Source organism: Microcebus murinus, chromosome 19, assembly GCF_040939455.1.
Source record: "Microcebus murinus isolate Inina chromosome 19, M.murinus_Inina_mat1.0, whole genome shotgun sequence".
NCBI lineage: Eukaryota > Metazoa > Chordata > Mammalia > Primates > Cheirogaleidae > Microcebus > Microcebus murinus.
Genome location: NC_134122.1, coordinates 17440156 through 17461460, shown reverse-complemented (window position 1 = coordinate 17461460; position 21305 = coordinate 17440156). Strand labels below are relative to the sequence as shown.

At 43.9% G+C, this 21305-nt stretch overlaps 1 protein-coding gene across 2 annotated transcripts in view; it reads right to left on the bottom strand.

Annotated features, from left to right (window-relative positions):
* PRKCB (protein kinase C beta) overlaps nucleotides 1-21305 on the bottom strand; it is a 301234-nt gene that overhangs the window by 172064 nt on the left and 107865 nt on the right. For both annotated transcript variants that reach the window (XM_012780169.2, XM_012780168.2), the window contains exon 3: nucleotides 5326-5408. In XM_012780169.2, coding sequence (XP_012635623.1) covers nucleotides 5326-5408 — 83 coding nt within the window. The remainder of the gene's footprint in view (nucleotides 1-5325; nucleotides 5409-21305) is intronic.

The window sequence follows — 21305 nt, the reverse complement described above, 5'->3', positions numbered from 1 at the left end:
TAAAGTCATGTGAAAAGAAAGCAAAAATTTTGCTAGTGGGTCACTAGGGGAAATAATGAGTGGTGTCACTCCCATTTACACCTCTTGATTTCTGGACTCATGAATCCTGGCTACCAGAGAAACAGCACCATGTACACTGATTAGGAGGATATACGGCCTTCTGGAGAACCCTGCCCCATCCCTGCGAGGTACTGCCACCAGCTGGCACTGTAACTGAATCTTCAAAAGGCCATTCCATTGTTCCATCAAGCCAGCTGCTTCAGGACGATGAGGAACATGGTAAGACCAGTGAACTCCATGAGCATGAGCCCACTGCCCCACTTCTGTTGCTGTGAAGTGAGTTATTTGATCAGAAGCAATGTTAAGTGGAATTCCATGACAATGGATAAGGCATGCTATAAGTCCATAGATGATGATTTTTGTAGAAGCATTGTGTGCAGGAAAGGCAAATCTGTATCCAGAATGTTCATTTCAGTAAGAACAAAACACTGCCTCTTCCATCATGGAAGCAGTCCAATGTAATCAACCTGCCACCAGGTAGCTGGCTGATCACCCCAAGAAATGGTGCCATATCAGGAACTCGGTGTTGGTCCCTGCTGCTAGCAGATTGGGCACTCAGCAGTGGCCGTAGCCAGGTCGACCTTGGTGCATGGAAGTCCATGTTGCTGAGCCCATGCACAGCCTCCATCCCTGCCACCACTGCCACTTTGTTCATGAGCCCATTGGGTGATGACAGGGTGGCTGGGAAAAGAGGCTGACAGATATCCGTGGAATGGGTCCTCCTATCCACCTGATTATTAAAGTCCTCCTCTGCCGAGGTCCCCCCTTGGTGAGCATTCAGATGCAACACAAATATCTTCATGTCTTTTGCCCATTCAGAGAGGTCTATCAACAAACCTCACCCCCAAATTTCTTTGTCACCAACTTTCCAGTCGTGTTCCCTCCAAGTCCCTGCCCATCCAGCCAAACCATTGGCTCTAGCCATGAACTGAACTGATCAAAGAACTCACGTCACTCACTAACGTCACTTCTGTCACTGACACAAACACCACTGGAGCTACTGGAGCACATGGCCAAGTGGCAGCCCAGCTTGCACGGCAGCCCGGACCTGTTGCAGAGCCTGCTCCTATTCTGGGCCCCACTCAAAACCAGCAGCTTTTTGGATCACTTTGCAAACGGGCTGGATAACACACCCAACATGAGGAATATGTTGCCTCCAAAATCCCAATAGGCCCATTAGGCAACATGTCTCTTTCATAGTTGTAGGAAAAGCCAGATGCAGCAACTTATCCTTCACCATAGAAGGGATAGCTCGACATGCCACACACCAATCACTCCTAGAAATTTCACTGAGGTAGAAGGCCTCTGAAGTTTAGTCTGATTTATCTCCCATGCTCTGACACACAAATGTCTTACCAATAAGTGTAGAGTAATTGCTACTTCACGCTCACTAGGACCAATCAGCATAATGTCATCAACCCAATGGGCCAGCGTGGTATCTTGTGGAAGAAAAACATGATCAAGATCCCTTTGAACTAAATTATGGCATAGGGCTGGGGAGCTGACATACCCCTGAGGTAGGACAGTGAAGGTGTATTGTTGGCCTTGCCAGATGAAAACAAACTGCTTCTGGTGGGTCTTATATGGACAGAGGTGGAGAAAAAGGCATTTAATACAATAGTAGCTACATACCAGGTACCAGGGGATGTATTAATTTGCTCTAGCAATAAAACCACAACTGGTACAGCAACTGCAATTGGAGTCACCTCTTCTTTAAGCTTATGACAATCCAAAGTCATTCTCCAAGATCCATTTGTCTTCCACAGAAGTCAAATAGCAGGGTCGAATGGGGTTGTGGTAGAAATCACCACCCCCGAATCTTTGACATCATTCGTGTTGGCACTAACCTCTGCCATCACTCTGGGGATGGAGCGTTGGTTTTAATTTACAATTTTCCTAGGTTGAGGCAGTTCTAATGACTTCCACTTAGCTTTTCCCATGATAACAGCCTCACTCCAGAGGTCAGGGAACCAGTGTAGGGATTCTTCCAGCTGCTAAGGATGTCTATTCCAATTATCCATTCTGGAACTAGGGAAATAACAGCAGGATGGGGATGGGGACCCCCTGTGAGAGAGACCTGAGCTAAAACTCCCTTGACCACCTGACCTCCATAAGCACATATTCTGACTAGAAGGTCACTGCAATGTTCTGGGTCTCCTAGAATCACTGCCAGTTCAGAGCCAGTGCCCAGTAATCCCCAAAAGGTTTGATCATTTCCTTTTTTTCAGTGCACAATTATCCTGCACTGAAAAAAGGGAAATGTAGTAGTAGTAGGTCCCTCTAGGGAAGGCTGGGAGAAAGAATAATAGTACATATTTTGAGTAGTACAATCAGTTTCTTGAGGAGACTTGGCCTCCCTTTCATTCAAGGAAATCTGGGTCTATAAACTGGCTCAAGTCTGAGTATGGATGAGGGGCTGTGACTCTGTTTTTATGATTCAAGTTAGACTTTTGTTCACTTGACCTAGAACTTTCTGCTTATACATATCAAGTAAGAATTCAATAGGTTCCCACCTATTTGCCTTCTAGAAACACCATGATTAGCCAACACCATAGGTCTGCACGAGTCAGGCTGTTCTGATTATTGTTTCAACTCAGCTGTCTGTTATCATAACCACGCCCACCGACCTCTGATGGTTGAGTGCCACCAATGGGCTCCTTTTACCCTGGAATCCAATTATTCTCATTTCACCTAAGTTTTCCAATTAAGTGGCTATGGTTCCCATGTAAGGTACAGCCACAGAGAAGGGAGATCACAGTGCTCTCCCAGGATGCTGGGGCTCCCCTTGCAAATTTATTTCTCAAAGTATTGGCGAAAGAAAGAAAGAAAGAAAGAAAGAAAGAAAGAAAGAAAGAAAGAAAGAAAGAAAGAAAGAAAGAAAGAAAGAAAGAAAGAAAGAAAGAAAGAAAGAAAGAAAGAAAGAAAGAAAGAAAGAAAGAAAGAAAGAAGGGGAAGGAAGGAAGGAAGGAAGGAAGGAAGGAAGGAAGGAAGGAAGGAAGGAAGGAAGGAAGGAAGGAAGGAAGGAAGGAAGGAAGGGTCTTCTGACCCCTCCCAGCATGAGTAAGTGCATCTTAAATGACAAATGCACTCTAATCCACATTCTAATCTCCCTAAGTCTTTGAATCCCTTCCTCTACATTAAACCAAGGCAGACCAGGCATTGCTAATTTGCTCATGGCGGACCATCTTTTGATTGATGTTTCAGCCAACCAACCAAACTGTCAGAGCCTTTCTAACTCCCTAAGCTGAAACATTAAATTCAGAATCTCTGTTTAGTGAACGTCTATCAATAAATTCAGCCTGACTCAACTTTATGTTCCTTCCACCATTATTCCACCCCCTTAATATCCATTCCTACCCATGTTCCCTAGATGGCTGCTTGTATAACTTAGAAAACTCAAGCAGTTCTTTTGGAGTGCAGTGTACCTTCTCATGGATCACACTTTGTACTGCACCTTTAGGGGCCTGCTGGGACTTGAGTCTAGCAACAGGTACAGAAGCAAAAAGGGGTGGTGGAGGTGGGTCCAGAGTCAGCATTGTCTTGCCTGGCACCTGCCTCAGGGGAGACTGTTACTGTTTCCTCGGGCAATGCAACCCCAGTGGAACAGCCTATACCACTATGTTTGGGGAGGACACTTTTGCTGGAGGTGGGGAGACCAGTTCCACCAGCAAGGAGGACTCATCAGAATTTAGGGGTTCAATGTCCCCAGCTTCAGGGTCTTCATCAGAGTCTTCCCAACTTACAGGATCCCATTCTTTCCCCATCAGTATCCTTTCCTTAACAGGAGACGCCCTGTGAGGCTGGGAGTTCAATGTGCACTGTAACTCAGCCAATTGCAGGATGAGACTGTGCATTTGATTTTCAGAAATTTTCAGCCCTGCAGCTACAGGCTAAATGGCTTTCCTTCAGGGCACACCTAGAAATTCTTAGATCATTTATGCAGTGCTTGCGGTGGGAATTCAAATCCCTGAGCTCATCCTTTTCTTCCACCACTTTGTCCAGAGATGTTAAGAGCAAGCAGAAAATGTCATTATACTCCTTAGTTTTCCAAAAATGTTTCAGTATCATATACAGAGCCACGGAGCTCCCTATTTTTTATAACGTGGTTGAGTAGGAGTATCCAATGCGGATTTTTTTGTATATCTCTATAAACAGTTCATGCCATGGACTACCAGTGCTCTCTTTACTACTAGAGATAGGGTCATTAGCATTTTAAATCTAGCCAATTAGAGAGCCAATTCCAGAATCCCCAGAACCAACTCAGAAAACTCATCCTTAAAATTATTTTCTTATAGAACCACTCTTCATACCAAAATTTTCTGTCTTAGTCCATTTGGGCTGCTATAGCAAAATACCAAAACTTTGGTGGCTTTTAAATAACAAATTTATTTTTCACAGTTATGGAAGCTGGGAAGTCCAAGTTCAAGGCGTTGGCAAGATTCAGTGTCTGGTGAGAGCCCAATTCCTCACAGACAGTGGTCTTCTTGCTGTAACCTCACATGGTGGAATGGGTGAAGGCTCTCTCTGGAGTCTTTTTTATAACAGCACTCATTTCCATTCATGAGCGGTCTACTGCCATGACCTGACCACTTCCCAAAGATTCTACCTCCTAATACCACCATCTTGGAGGTTGGGATTTCACTTAATATTTTCCTTAAATCAATTTGTCTTTTGTTTAACCTAAATATCTTTACTTCAATAGGAAATTCTATATCTCTACCATAAAAGCAAAACTGCTATTAGGTATGTTTTCCAATCCATCTTCAAATAAATTCATAATGATTAATACAAAACTCATTTGCCTATTTTATCCACAAGTATCTCTTGTCTCCCCAGCAGTAGTCATACTTTGGGATTGCATAGTAATGGGATAAACTCATTTCCTCCTAATTCTTGGGCCCTGATATTAAGAACTCCCTAACAAAGAGCTGTACAGTGCATGGTAAAGTGCCACCAAAACGACCTTTTTACAGTTGCTCTGGCAGGTAAGCTCCTGCCTATCACTCCCCACATCCCAACTGTCAAGGTGAAGATATTTAGCAAAATCCTAGTAGGGGAACTAGCTGGTTTCCTAGACAGCCACATCCCCTTTCAAAATGTTTTATTTTGTTTTTTCCACTAAAAGGAAAACTGTCTCTACAGGGTTCACCACATGCATTAGAATGAAAACACCCCCACCCGTCTGTCTAAGCATGCTCACTCACATTTACCCGGAAGGTTGCACTGACTGACAACAGAGAAAAGTGGCCAATGCCCATTACTTACATCAGAGGCTGGGCCCTTGTCAGCGCCAGGGCAGGAGAATGTGACAAATTCATGGCACCGCTTGTGCACAACAAAGCAGCAAACTGCAAAAGAGAAAATAAAGGTGGGAGGAAGGGAAGAAGGAAAGTGGAGAAGAGGAAGAGAGAGAAAGGGAGGAAGAGATCATTAAACCTGGGCTTCACCAACAAGGAAAAGCTTTATACCAAAGTAAACAATAACTTCAGCTTTTGCATCTTGTCCTTTGTTGAAGTCAAACTCTTGGGCACACAGATGTTGCATCTCACACAGGAGTTCAACTTCTAAAGTTAGCTAGGGTCAAAAGATCCCATATACTCAAAATTACACTCTCTTGAAGATTCCTTAAAGTGCCTGGTCTTCTATTGATTTTGGAACAGAATGCTGTTTCTTAGATCACACGCCAGATGAAGTGGTTGGCTTGTGTTTGAGTCCATAATGCATAAGAAATACATTATCTTTAAACTCTAGAATCACACTTCGAGAGATGTGCATACTATGAAGGGCATGGAGAAACAGTGAGCAGAGATGGACGATTTGTGCCTCCGTCTCATCAGAAGCAATGTCAATCAAGTTGAAGAATGCAAGAAATGGGCTTCCATGTTTACATTGTTACCTTAGTAGTTTGCAACCAAATACATACATACATATATTTGAATTTGTGTGAGTTAAATGCATCTATGATATGGCTCCACTATTTGGGAAATTATATCAGTTGGTAGCGGAACAGTCAAGGATTAAATACAAAATAAAACTGATTTTTTTTGGTTCAAATCTTCTTTTACAGTTTTGTTGTTCAAATCTTCATCTATAACCTCTACACTGTGGGTTTCTGGAGGATGGGTGCCATGCTTTAGGGTCCAGCTCAGAACCTTTCTAAAGTGGATGCGCATTAAATGAAAACAGAACAGGAAAAGGCAAGGCTACCCCTAGTGATAGAATGGGTCTAGGTTACAATCATCAGTAGCTGCTAATATCACAAAAAGATACCACCTGCCCCGATGAAGGCTCATACCCCACCTATGAAGTACTCTAGCCAAATAATCCAATCTGTTCAAGTCTCTTGATACAACTACACATTTACAGAAAATGCAAGTAATAAGGAACATATTTAATGATATCACAGGAAGACAATCAGCAAAAAACACACCATGCCTCCCAAAATACCCAAAATGTTGAAAGCTACAAAGCAACCAATATGGTTTCTTCAACAAATAAACTGCAAGGGAGGAAAAAGGGGAAAGAAAATAAAAGGATAAACTTATATTTTCAAAGGGATTTAAGAAACATATCAACTAAATGCAACATGTAGACCTTATTTGGATCCCAATTTGAATAAATCAATAGTTTAAAAAATTGTGAGACAATCAGGAAAATGAATATACTCACTTTTTTAAATTTTTTTTTTATTTCTGCATATTATGGGGGTACAGATTTTAAGGTTTCAATAAATACCTATTTCCCCCCTCCCCCCACAAGTCTGAGTCTCCATCATGACCTTCCCCCAGATGGTGCACATCTCACTCATTATGTATGTATATACCCGCCCCCTCCCCCCTCCCACCTGCCCAATACCCTATTACTGTAGTACCTATGTGACCACTTAGGTGCTGTTCAGTTAATACCAATTTGCTGGTGATATACTCACTTTTTGATGCTATTGGGAAATTACTGCTATTGATAGTAGGGAATTAAATTTTTTTGATGTGATAATGGTATTGTGGTTATTTTTTGTTATAGAACCTTCATCTTGGAGGATACATCCTAAAATCTCTATGGATAAAATAATTCAATGTGCCAAGGAAGGGAGCAAAAGGGGAGGGTTATAGATGGAAAAATTGGTTGTAATGGGTAATTTTGAACCTGGGTGATGGACACATGAGATTTCTTACACTAATCTGTCTACTTTTATTAATTGACTGATTGACAGGGTAAGAAGGAGAGCTATAAAATTGAAATGTGCTGAGTCTTACATCCCTTGAGATTATAGATATTGAGAAACTGCATACAGGACATTGTAAGCTTAAATATGTGTATTAACAATTAAGATTAAAAATAAGAACAGAAATACCACATATAACTTTCAAACCACTAAAAGGAAAAATTGGACCAAAAAAAATTAATCCAACTATACCCTAAAAAGCCTTTTCATGCCCCAAGGTCATATAAATATTATTCTATATGTTTATTTGTACTTCTATGTGGCATCATTTCTGCTTTAAACTCTTTAATCCATCTATAATTCCTTGGAATCTGATGAGAAATGAGACTCTAATTCCTGTTTTCCAAATAGGTAACCAATTGTCCCAGCATCCCTTATTGAATAATTCATCCCTTCCCCACTGATTTCAAATGCCAGCCTTATTATATGTTCAATAATTATAGACACTGGGGTCTGTCTTCAGGCCTTCTATTCTGTTCCATTGATCTGTCTCATAGCACAGCAATATGGGTTTTAATTATAGTCGCTTTATAATATGTTATATCTTGGCAGGGCAAGTCCTCCCTCATTATTCTTATTTTCAACATTTTCTTGGCTATCACTGCATGTTTATTCTTCCAAGCAAACTTCAGAATCAGTTTACAAGATTTTAAAAATACCGATGGAATCTTTATTGAAATTATACTCAGTCAATCCCCACCCTCCAAAAAATGACTGGGACTTTGACTGAAATTTTCTTTACATTCAGAAATCAAATTCAAGATAATTGACACTTTCACAGCAGTGGGTCTTTCCACCAGGCGCTGACTGTCCCCTTGGTTGAAGTCTTATTTTCTCCATATAAGTCCTACAGATTTTGCATTTAGTATCGTCTGAGGGATTCTTTTTAAATGCTATTGTAAATTTGACATTTTTTTTCCAACTGGTCATTGTTTAAAGATAGGAAAGCAATAGATTTCCAGCATATTTATTTTGTAAGCATTTTCAACTCATAATAGTATGTGTGGGCTTTCAGTTGCTTCCTTTGAGCTTTCCAGATAGAGAATCACACTATCCCAAATAATAAATATCTCTATTTTCTCCTTGCTGACATATAGGCCTCTCTTTTCCCCCTTGTCGTATTTCCACATCTGGAACTTTCAGAGCCACATGAAATAAAAGGGACGACAAACACCGTCCCATTCCTGAGCGCTCCCCAGCTTAACCTCTCCCCAACTGTCTTCATTCCAACCACACAGAAAAGTTTTCCACCTCTTCTCAAACTCACTTTTGGGATTTATATTTTTCTTAAAAATATAAGAAGTGCTCTTCTCAATGTGCTTAAATTTTGCCGCCTTATCTGGGAGGAGACTGCACCTTTTCTCCTTCTGTCCTCACAATGTAGTGTTAGGCAGTCTCTCGTTCTTTCTTCCAGGAGTCTGTCTTCTTTGTCATCTATTTTATTCTTCTAGTGTGTTAAAGAAGCAGATCGTGGATCCGCTTATCAACTCTAGTGGGTTTTGTTCTACTTTATTAATTGCTACTTTAGCTTTGGTACTCTATATCTGTATCTGTGTTATTACTCGTATTACTTATGGATTGGGGATACGAACTCTAGAGTCTGAAGGCCAGGGTTGAATCTTGCCTCCAACATTTGCAAACTTTAAAACTTATGTACATTACCTTGCCACCCTGTGCTTCAGTTTCCTCTCTGAAAAATGACAGTGATAACTGTACCCATTTCAAGGTGGTGTTGTCAGCATTAAATGAGGTAGGCCATGGTCAGACTGCGCCTACCCTATCAAGAGTATTCAACAAATGTCTGCTAAGACTGTCTACTCTGCTTTCTAAAGCTTCTTGAATTGACTGTTCGATTAATTTAAGTTCCATTCCTCTTCATTAAAAATTTAAAGATTTTAAGGCTAAAAACCTTTCTTTTAAGTACAGTTTTGGCTGCATCTTATGTTTTATATTTAGTGTCATCGTTGTTCAAAGTTTCTAAGTGACCGATTACTATGGTTTCAACTCTTTCTTCAAAACATTCGAAATATCAGTTATGATCTTATTCATCCTTATCCCCTTTGGGGGTGAGATGGGGGTCTGGCCTCTTGTTTCCTAGCGTCTACCACAATTCCTGGTACATAATTAATATTCAGTAAATAAATGTTTGATGAATGAATGAACAAAAAGATGAATATCATCAGTCATAGAAAAAGAAGAAAACATAACCAGCTTCATGGTAGATGTAGCTCCTGGCTGGTCCTTCCACATTCCACCACCAGGGACACTTGTCAATCAACCACGGACCAGGTCACTTTGGGTAGCCTTCCAATTAGGCACAGAAATAAATAATCTATCCCCACTAAGGAGGAATCAATATGCCAAGTGCCTTGGCTATGCCCCAGCATGCTCCAGAGAGACACTGAGCACAGACTTTGGAAAGCTGATGACCTTCTGGTGCAGGTAATTCCTTTACACCGCATGTTTCCGAAGAGTTGTGCAAATCAAATTTCCCATTAACTAAAACACTTTAAAGAAAATAGTAGGGCTGGCTATTTAAAGAAACAAACTAAATCATTTTGTGATACAAATAAACACCCCCTCATTTCTATTTGGCAAATTCAGGGTAAAACCAGCTTTTCTTAAAGATGAGGCAACATTTACTGAGCTGCTGAAAAATGAAGTAGGTCCCACTTTCAAACAGGTACCCGGTAAGCGCCAAGAATTCCTAGATGCTTCATGGTTTATTCAATAAGCCCTTGCTCAGCCAAGGTTGAAAGCCTGCAGCCTACAGCCCTCCGAGCCCAGTGTCTAGCTGTGCTTTATTAGGACTACACAACAGAGTCTCAAACTCAAATGCCTACCGGCCAGGTGAGTAATGAAAATGTCAGAAGGCCAGCAAGGGGAATGCACGCATGGCCTGTTTAAAAGGGGAAATTGCTACTCAGCTCCAGCAGAGAACGAGAAGGAGGTCCCAGGCTCTATCCACCTCACCCTCCCTTGTGACATGCAAGGACATGAAGGTCACCTGCCAGCTGTGTAGGCAGAAGAATGCCCCCAACCACCACCACCACCACCACCACCAAAGATGTCCAAGCCCTAATCCCTGGAACCTAAGAATATGTTGCTTTACAAGGCAGATGGGATTAAGTTAAGGATCTTGAGATGGGGGATTATGCTAATTTATCTGGACAGGCCCAACATAATCACAAGCGTCCTTATGAGAGGGAGGCGGGAGAGGCAGAGTCAGAGGATGAGATAGATGTGAGGATGGAAGCAGTGGTTGGAGTCACGCCATTTCTGGAAAGGAACGCAAGCCAAGGAATGTGGGTGGCCTCTAGAAGCTAGAAAAGGCAAGAAACAGATTGTCCTCTAGGGCCGTCAGAAGGCAGGCAGCCCTGTGGACATCTTGATTTTAGCCCTGGAAGACCCATTTTCAGAGTTTTGATCTCTAGACCCGTAAGATAAATTTGTGCCATTTTAGGCCACTAAGTGTGTTACAGCAGCAATAAGAAAACAACATACCAGCCAAGGATCGGGAACAACGTGGTTAAATCCCAGGAGTAGACTACAGTGAAAATCCCAGGGGATACTTCCAGGGGACCTCTCTGAAGTTTCTGCCCTAGGAAAGCATTGAGATCTCAACTCCTCTTCATAGAGCACCTCACCCCCAAGCTCCCAACTCTAACCACTGAAATGTATTCTTCACATGCCAAAGAGGGCTAAATTAAGTCATCAAAAAAAAAGTGTTTTTCTCTTTGGAGTTGATCCTCTTCTTTTACCCAATTCTCACTGGGGTCTATAAGTGGAAAACTGACATTCTTGGGAAGCAATCCTTGTCCTTAAAATCCATATCAATCTGGGATAGAAACTCTAGCATAGTTGCAGATATCTATGGCAGGAAAAGAGAGAGAAGACCCTTCAGCACTTGCCTAGGCTCTCGTCTCCCTCAAGAGGCCCCAAATTAGCCAGTCTTCAAATCCCATCGTCTGCAGGAGTTACAGGCTAAGTCTCTGGAATCAGTGGACTTAGTTTGAACCCTCATTTTGACCACCTAGAAGCTGAAGGACATTAGCTTAATTACTATACCTCTCTGAGCCTTCTTTCATAGTAGTACCTGCTCTTATAAGGTTTTTGTGAAGCTCGAATAAGACGACACATGCAAAGTGCTCGGTGGAAGGCATGTGAGCTGGAGCCACCAGTATGCAGGTGCTGCTCTGCAGTTGGCTGGGGAGGAGCACTCTTGCCTCGTAGGTCAAAGATGACCCACGTGCTTAACTGCATTAAACTCTGCCTAGTCCCCCAAATGCTTTCCTGAATCGTCTCCAAGATCAAAGACAGAAAGGTCCAGTCACCATCTCCACCCAACACCTGGCCTTGCTAGCACTAAGGAGAGTGACTTGCATGGCCATGCTACTTGAGTTTGCAAAGGGCTTTCATAACCGTGCTCTAGCCTGCGCCCCCTCACAGTCCTGCGGGGAAGGTGCTCTGATCCTCACGCTATCGACAGGGACAACCGATGCTCAGAGCGAAGTGATCAGCCCAAGGTCGTTCAGCTGGTCGGTGGCAACGCTTGTATTTGAAAGCAGGTCTGCCTTCCTCTAGAGCCCACACTCTCAGCTTCAGTGGTGCAGATGCATTTGTGTTTGTCATTCATCTTCCTGTTCCTAAAGAAATTCTCCCCCACTTTCCTCACCCCCGCCATTCAGTCAGTTGCTAAATCCCACTGATTCTTCCTTCGCAACATCTTTTATGCCACATCTTCTTGTACGTTCCCCCCTGGCTCCCATGGTCTGTGACTTCCCATGGATATGGAATTTTACAACAAAGCCTTAACTGGTGTCCCTAGAGATTGGTCATTACACCTGGATATCTCACCTCTATGAGCCCACATCCCCATAACCATAAAGGAGATAAGACCACCAATGTCACGTGATTGCTGCAAAATCTAAAGGAGATGCATGCACGAATCACAGCAGAAGGAGACGGTGCAAAGTAAACTCTCGATGAAGATTCATTTACTTCCTTCCAGGATGGAGGGATTCATGGCACAAGCTCTGCAGCCTGGATTCTACACCAGGCGCCATAATTTATTAACTGTGTGACCTTGAACAAGCCCATTAACCTTGCTGTGTCTCATTTCCTAGTCTGCGAAATAAGGACAATAATAGTACTTTCTTTATAGAGTTGTAAGGATTAAATGAGTCCATATTAACATAGTGTGGGGACATAGTAAGTGCCTAACAGATGCTAAGAATTGTCAATATCATTCCTACCTACTTCCTCCCACTCATGCAGCCTACCCACTCCTGGAAAATTCAACCTCTGAAGACCCAGCTTTAATGTTATTTCCCTGCTCCAACATGTTCACTGGCTGCCTATTGCCTAAACCTGCACCGTCTACTGTGGTAGCTGCTAGCCACATGGGGCTGTGTAAATCTAAATTAATTAAATAAAATTTAAAATTCATTTTCTGATTCATGTTAGCTACCTCTCAAGTATTTGAGGGTCACATGTGGCCAAAGACTAATGTGTTGGGCAGCAGAAATATAAGACATTTTCATCATCATAGAAGATATTATTAGACAGCAGTAGCCTAAGAATAAAGTTCCAAACCCTTAACCTGGCATCTGTCCACAATATAACCACCACCTAATGTTACTCTCACCTCCTTGCACTCTCATCACTGCCCCACGCTCCTGCCAGGCCAGGTGACTGTCCATTTCTATTATGTATTTTACACATTCCCTGTTGTGCAAATTTGTTCCGCAAACACATCCATGCTGACAGCTCATCACATGCCATCCTCAAACGAATCTCAAGGCAGAGGAGCTTAGTTTTCCAACCAGCAGGCTGAAGGCATGATTGGAATAGAAATGGCATATTCCACAGCATCATTCAGCTCAGTATCCCTGTGGGGCAGGTGACAGTTGGTTCATCCTACCTACCTTAACGCAGGGGTGACAAACTCAAGTGCCTGCAGAGACCAAGCCTTGTGACAAAGTGAAGCAAGTAGGGTAGGGACATGGCCGGGACTGAGCTGAACTCAAGAGCACTTGCCCTCCCAAGGGACAGCTGGCTACAGCCAACAGTGGCCCTGGGTTCATTGCTCCAAAGTTGCCAGACAGGATTCTTTTTAAAGACCTGGACAGGCCACCCAAACACATCTGAGTGCTGCCAGTTTACAACTATGTCTAAGCTGGCCATGCTGCCTCAAATACTTCCACCTTGGTTACATCTATCTCTGGGCTAGAATATCCCCAAGCACAGATCGGGGATGAGACCACCTATTTCACATATGGTTGTGACGATAAGATCAGTTTCATGTGCCTAGCATGTGCCTGGCTCATATCTAATTCATAATAAAAGTATGAATGAATGAATGAGCAATGAATGAATCAACGAACAGGCTCTTTTGGTCACTCCCACACTCAGAAATTGCTCATCACAGCTGAGTCAAGAGGAAGGCGGCAGAGGCCATGGGCGGTGGACGGTTTGTGTGAACCTGTAGGCAGCCGGCCCCAACACAGACAAGCTGTGCGAGTTCAGAGGGTCATCTCATAGCCTCACTTGACTAACTTTGAGTATACAGTGAGAATTCCTTTTAAAAGAGTATACCATGCTTCTGGTTTAAAATTTCAAACATTGCAAATGAGTACACAGTTGAGAATCACTGCTCTACTTTGTTAACAGAGAGAACTATTCTTTCTGGTTTCTTGAATATCCTTGTGGAGGTATTCTCTGCATGTGTGAGCACAGGCCTGAGTCTCTATATGTATATATGAACTGAGACATTCCCTATTTTCTTCTTTTAAATCGCTGTTTTACCCATAGGATACAATTCTACACCACTGGTTCTCAGCCCTGCTGCATGCAGACTAGAGTCACCTAGGGAGCTTTTAAAACAGAAAGTGCTCTGGTCCCACTATGAGATTTTGATTTAATGGGTCTGTGGGGAGGAAAAGAGGGTGGTCACCAATACATTTGGAAAGCAAGCTCCTGGGTGATTCAAATGCATTTGAAGAGTTGAACATTGCTAAACTGCACATGCCTTCACCATCTACTTTTCCCCAGACTAATACATCTGGGGGGTTGTTCCACCTCAATGTGTAGAGAATGACCCTATTTTGTTTCCACAACTGCATCTTATTCCGTCGTATGGGCGCGCTACCTTTTATTTACCCAGTCTTATGGGGAATTCTTAAAGTTCCTATCATGATTTTCTTCCTGTAAGAGCAGAGGAAGAGAGAGCAAACTTCATTTGCTTATCCACAGCCAAGCACAAAGGAGGGAAAACAAAAGCAAAAGCAATAACCTTGCAGTGGTCAGCAACTGCAGGAAGGGAATGTTTTCGTTTATAATGTTCCAAATTTATTTAGGCAGGCAAGATGAAGAAATTGAGCCGACAAGAGGTAAAGAACAGGCCTCAGAAGTAAATAAACCATGAGAATAAAAGCCACCCCCTACCACCACCTTCTGCTGTAACAGCCCTGCGGGAGCCAGATCCCTGCACAGGACAGCTGCTAGGGACATCCTGCTTGTTTGGATAACACGCGGAGACTGTTCCTGACCCTATAGCCTCCCCCTTTTCATCAGGTTCCCAAAGATGGGGGCAGCAGGACATAATGCCATGGTCTCAGAGGACACGTCAACATCTCTTCCTTCACCAGCTATTTCTAGCTCAGACCAACAGGAGGCCTGGCCCCCAAACCAAGTGTGATGCCCATATCATTTCTGCCTGGCAGCATCCATCCTTTGTGCTTCTCCTTTGGGGAATCAATCACTCCTCTCTGACTCACAGTTTGTGTGAGCCAGCGACAGGCGCCCTCACCCTCTGGCTCCAAGGGTGGACATAGGACCAACGGATGGGTGTGTGACTCAAGCCACCCAGAGAGAATCAGCTTCAGAACTGGGGTTATCAGGAAAGAGGACTTATTTTCCAGCAGAGTTGCTGAACTGGTAGGGAATAAGTCTGCATCTGCCCTCTTTATTATCACAAAGGAAAAGCTTTACTGAGAATGAAGCCAACACAGAGAAGAGCAGAGCCAAGAGGGGCCCGAAGACCACATAGGAGCACCTTGATCCAACCAGACCTGAAGAACCCCTCCCCCTGCTTTTCTGTATAAGCCAATAAATGCCTCTTTTCCTAAACCAACTTGATTGGGTTTTTGTCTCTCATGACTAAAGGAGTTATTTGGGTGAGAAGTTGAAAGAAAATAGAGGCAATGGAAGCCCCTATTTTCTCCTGTGCTTCATGAATTCCTATAAATAATCCTTTTTATTAAAATTTAGGAGCTTTGTATTAAGAGCACTTAATTCCATCAGTCCATGTTGGTAAGCTGAGGAAAATTGAGACATGGTGTTTCATCCTTCCCTAAATGTCTCTAGATATCTCAGCCCTTGATGAAGACAAATGCACATAGGGGTTTGCTCAGGTGAGAGATAGTGCCAGGAGATAGGAGATTTGACAGGTCTCCTGTACCCCTGGGCACCTGTACTCGGGCATCTTCTCAGTAGGTGCCTATAGGATGGCGCATGCACCTTGCTGATTCAACAGTGATTGAAGCCTCCTGCCGCTACCTGCCTCCTCCCCTTGCTGGTGAAGAAGAGGCCACACAGCCAGCCATAGTCCACACCCTCTCTTGACAGTGAATCCCACCCATCAAATTGTGTGTCCTGAGCTGGGTAGTTTGAAGGGCAGAGATAAGTCCATGTCAATCCCGGGCCCCCAACTCACTCTAAAAAAGCGAATGGAGAAAGCTTAATCCCATGGCAGGTGAAACACTAGTAACAATTGTGCAAGGAGGGATGGGCTGCCAAATGAGTAGCGAGAAAATCACTGAATCCCAGAGAGGGCCATGGAGATTACAAAGAGCATGTGTTGGTTGGGTTTGCCTGCCCAGAATCTACTCCCTCTTCTGGGGGCTGGAACATTGCTTTTCCTTTGGGAAATCATCCTTCCTCCATCACATGCAGTCCTGGTGGGGCCGTCAGTCAAGGCGCCCAGCTTTCCCCTTTGCACACGACCCAACATCACAACATCAGCGAATCACACTCCTTCTCCCTGGAATTTGATTCTTGGACAGAGAAACATAGGGATAGAAAACAGCTGCAGCTAATTCGTCTCAATACTGTCACCATGTGAAGGCCGTCCCTTCGTTCCTGCCACCTAGAACCCCAGAGCTACTCCAGGCCCTGTCCTTTCTTAGGTCTGGCACTGCATGCGTGTGCTACCCCATATTTGTCCAGCTGTTCCCTCCCTCCTTTGGATAACTAGAGTCCATTTCTGTGCTTACAAAAGAACCCAAACCAATTCAAAGACACCTGGTCTCACCCCGTACTGATCCAAGTGTCCTTTCTATGACATTTCCAAGTGATGGTCACCAAGCTTCTCATTGCACACTTCCAGGACAAGGGGTTCTCTGCCTCCTAAGGACAACTCTAATACTAGAGAGTTCTTTCAACTGCACAGAAGTCCACCTCCGAGTGACTTCCCCATCCTGCCCTCTGTGGCCGCTTCCTCCTCTCTCTGGCTCCTCTTCCTGTTCTCCCAGCTGGTCCCTATCAGAATTCCTCAAGGCTCTGTCAACCCACGGGACTTCAGCAACTCTATTCATGCTGGTGATTCCCAAATGTGTACCTCTTAGTCCAGAGCTCCGGCTCAGGCACCACACCCATTTGTCCACCTGCTTCCTCAACACCACCATGTGGACGAACTGAACACGCCCCAAACCAAGTTCTTGTCCTGCCCCATGTCTCAGGAGGTGCCTGCATCACTCACCTGGGAGTCACCTTCACACCTTCCCCTTGCTACCCCCACTCTCTCCCAAACACCACTTCTGTCCCGTCTAACCCTAATTATCACTCAAAACCAGCCCACTGCCACTGAGCAAAAAAAATAAGCTTGCTTCTTATTTAACTCCTATCATCCTTCAAATCTCAGATTAAAGATCATTTTCTTCCCTGACCCACTAGTCTAGGTTTAACCCACTCACTGCATGTTCCCATGTGACTTAACCTCTCTAAGCCCCATTATTATTTTCAATAATAAAAAAGGGGGGGGGAACCCTACACATAGAGTTGCTGGATTAAATGTGACAACACAATAAAAACATGAACGGAAAAAATAAACCTTAACACAATAACTGGCACACAGTAAGGTCATCATCGATATTAGCGTGCGTTACTGCTGTTGCTAATAATATCGCCTCTCCCTCCCACACTGCCAACTCCACTAAGGCAGAGGAGCCGTGTGTTTTGTTCACTACAGTCCCCCTAGTGCTGGCATAAAACAGGAGCTCAAGGATATTTAATTGGCTGATTGATCGGTTGAGACTGGAAGCCAACGACTGTAGACCATACTCCCCGACCCTTCTCCCCGGGGTCTCCCCTTGCCCAGTCCAAACATCTTCATTTCCTCCCAATATATTTTGGGTAGACAAGACAAAACCTTCTCCCCATCAAGCTAGACGCCTTGAGGCACAGCAAACTCATAGCAAAACAGTCCTCATGATGGAGATTTTCCACTTCCTTTCTTTTTTATTTAAATAAGACCGTCAAGAGGGGAAAACCTAAGTACGGAAAAATAAGAACTGGAAGGAAATACCAGAAATGTTGATGGTGGTGGTTGTCTCCAGTCATAAGGACTTTGGGGCTTTTTTTCTTATTTGTATAGTTCTGGATTTCCCTGATATTTTAATATAATGAAGCAAATATAAATTCTCGTATACCTAAACATCACGAGGCATACTTTAATACAAGCAAATTACACCTATTTTAGATGTAGAGTTCAATGAGTTTTGACAAACATATTACACCCACATAATTACCACCACAATCAAGACATAGTACACTGGCGTCACCCCAAAATGTCCCCGTTCCCCTTTACAATACATCCCCTCCTTCCACCCCAGCCCTTGGCAACCACTGATCTGCCTTCTGTTCCTGTAGATTAATGGACCCATACAGTACACACTATTTAGCTCCTTTTTATTGCTGATTCATATTCTGTTTTATGATTATTCCAAAGTTCGCTTATCCATTCACCTATTGATCGATATTCTGGGGTCTCCCCAAACCCAGTTTCTGGTTATTATGAATAAATCTGCTATGGACATTCATTTATAAGTCTTTGTGTGGGCTTATAATTTAACTCCTCTTGGAGAAGTAACCTAGGTGTGGAATTGCCGTGTCATATGGTAACTCTATATTTAACTTTATAAGAAACTGCCCCTGTTTGCCAAAGCAGCTGTACCATTTTACTTTTTAAAGGAAAACAATCCAATACATTATCTTTTAATAAGTTTTTCATGCTAGATGTTCAATTGAAGACACTTGCAACTATGGGAAACTGTTACCACACTAGGGCTAAAGGTACATTTGAATGAAATGGTGTAGCAAGAGCCCAGTGAGAGCTGGAACCCTGGGTGAGGGACCACCTAGCAGGAGTTATCATTGCAGACGGAGGCCAGAGATGGAGGGAGGGAACTGAGGGTGCAAATACCCCAAACTCTCTCCCCTCCCACCCTCTCATCTATGGCTGCCATTGGCTTAACTCAGACAAAAGTCAAACCAGCAAGGGAGCCCAGGAGATGCAGTCCACAGAGGCCCACCTCCTGGGACACACAGCAAGGAGGAGAATGGTAGTTCCGGAGGAGGTATTGAACAACCAGCCACCATCCATCCTCAGAGGAGGGGGAAAAAGGAGAAAACAGAAGATCTGAAATGCTCCCAGAAGCCAACACCCACAAGCCAAACCCCAGTATGAACCTTGGATGACAGTCCAATACTATTACTATTACTGCTGCTACTACAGCTGTAACTACTACTGCAGCTGCAACTACTTGTAATAATACTAATAATAACAACAGCAGCTAGTACTTATTGTGTATTTACTATCCCAAGCACATGCTAAGTATTTATAAGATTATCTTATATAACCCTCATGACAGCCATAGAAAGTAAGTCTATTATTATCCCCCATTTATGGATGAGAAAATCTGAGCCAGAGGTCTAGAAAACCTGCCCACGGGACTCCAGAGGTTGGTCAAACCCTGACCACTACTCCATACTGAAGAGAGCCAGCCTTCAGTCCAGCTCTGGGACCCACCTCCTATGGGGTCATGGACAAGCCACTCTGTGCCTCAGTCTCCTGTTTGTGAAATGAATGCGCTGCCTGTTCATCCTTCCCCCGCCCCAGGACTACTGAGAGAATTTAATGCAAGAAAGCAGTTCACCAAACATTTTTTGAGCCCTAGGGGCCTTGTAACACTATGATCTCTCAACTCCCCTGTTTGTGGTAATGATTCCTTTCAGATAAGAAACTCAGGACTGGAGAAGATTCAGCCACTCGTCCAAGATGAAAGAACTAGTAGAAGAAGAGGAGGGATTTGAACTCAGGTCTACCTGTCTCCAACGTCATACTCTGTCCTTCAGAGAAATATAGGAAGGGCAAATGAAAGAATGAAAGGTAAGAGTTTGGTGCCTTCGCTCTTACATCCACATTTTTGCACACGATTCAGTCGGGCTCCAGTGTCTGTCTGCACATCAGCACACAAAAGCGCAAAGCTCCCAGGAGGCCAGCACCCATGCACTTTCCTCTGTCGTCAGGTGCTTCTACCTGCAGAACCCTGGGGTGCTCTGGAGCAATGGCCCACTCCATTCCCTGCATCTTTTCCTGATCTTCCAAAGCGTATGTATATATACACACAGGGCACAGGGGGGTACTACCCTTTGGTGCCTTCTTAGAGATGGCATTAACCTTGGAAACCTCCACTGATTTCCCAAGAAATCCAGCAAGGTCTAAATACAAACACACAGCTTCCTGCAGCCTCTAAACTCAGCATTCTTGTCACGTCTTAATACCCTGTCATTTGAGCAACACTCATCCTCCATGCACTTTGAAATCTCTTTTGCTTTATACTCTGCCAAAGGTTCCAATTTTTCTGTACTGGCATTGACATGATGTAGAAAGGAACATGTGAGCCATGAGGGCTCAAAAATAGCCTGGAACTTTTCAAGGAAGGGGCCCGTGGTGGGATGACAGGCAAGATATTCTGCATAACAAAGCACTCTGTCCCCGGAGTCAGGCACAAGCCCACCCTTCCCCACGTACACACACACACACCTATCAATCACTCCCTGAAATATCATATCTGGGGGAGGATGAGAAGATAATGGTGTGATCAATGAAGCTCCAGAGAGGACTGGGGGGATGGACTTCACCCAGTGGGGATTTTTCTATTGACATTGGATCAGTTTTGCTTGGTAGTGATGATGATGATGATGATAACAATAATAACAATAGACTGCCTACTATGTGGCAGACACCGTTCTACACTCATCACGTAGATTGACTCATTTTAATCCTCACAACCCTATAAGGCAGGAACCACTAACACCCCCATTTTACAGCAGAGGAAAACGAGGCATGAGAAGCTAAGTACCTTCACAGTAAATGACAGTTTGGGACTGGAATCCAAACCAGGGTCTTTGCTCCTAACCTCCACTCTAAACTCCCCATGAAAGAAGCAACCATCCTGACGGTCCCCATTGCAAAGTAGGGGGGAGAATGCCTCTTGACACTGAAACTGCAGGGAGAGACAATGTGCAGAACCCTTTGCTCTAGACTCTTGGCTCCTAGAAATGGTTTGAGACCCGATGAGTTTCGGCATTTACTGAGCTCTTACGTGCACCTGGCATTTCCCTGCATGAGTACTTTAGCCCCCAACAACCTTTCCAGGTAGGCTGCCTTCATGTCCTCCACTGTCAAGGCAAGGAAACTAAGGATCAGTGTGCTGGGTGTCCTCAGCTTTCCCTTCCAGATGCATTCTTTATCGGAGCCCCAGGAGGCTGGCCCCTACAGAGTTAATCATCCAGTTCTGCCAGTTTCCAGCTAGGCCCAGCCAATGGGTAGGACCAATAGGCGGCTGGAGGGGAGGAGAGAGGCTGGAATATTTCTCCCTGCCTTGATGCTGCCATGTGGAAAGCAGCCGCTTCGCCCTTAGTTCTGGCTCTCAATATGTTACCAGTTCCTCCACTTGCT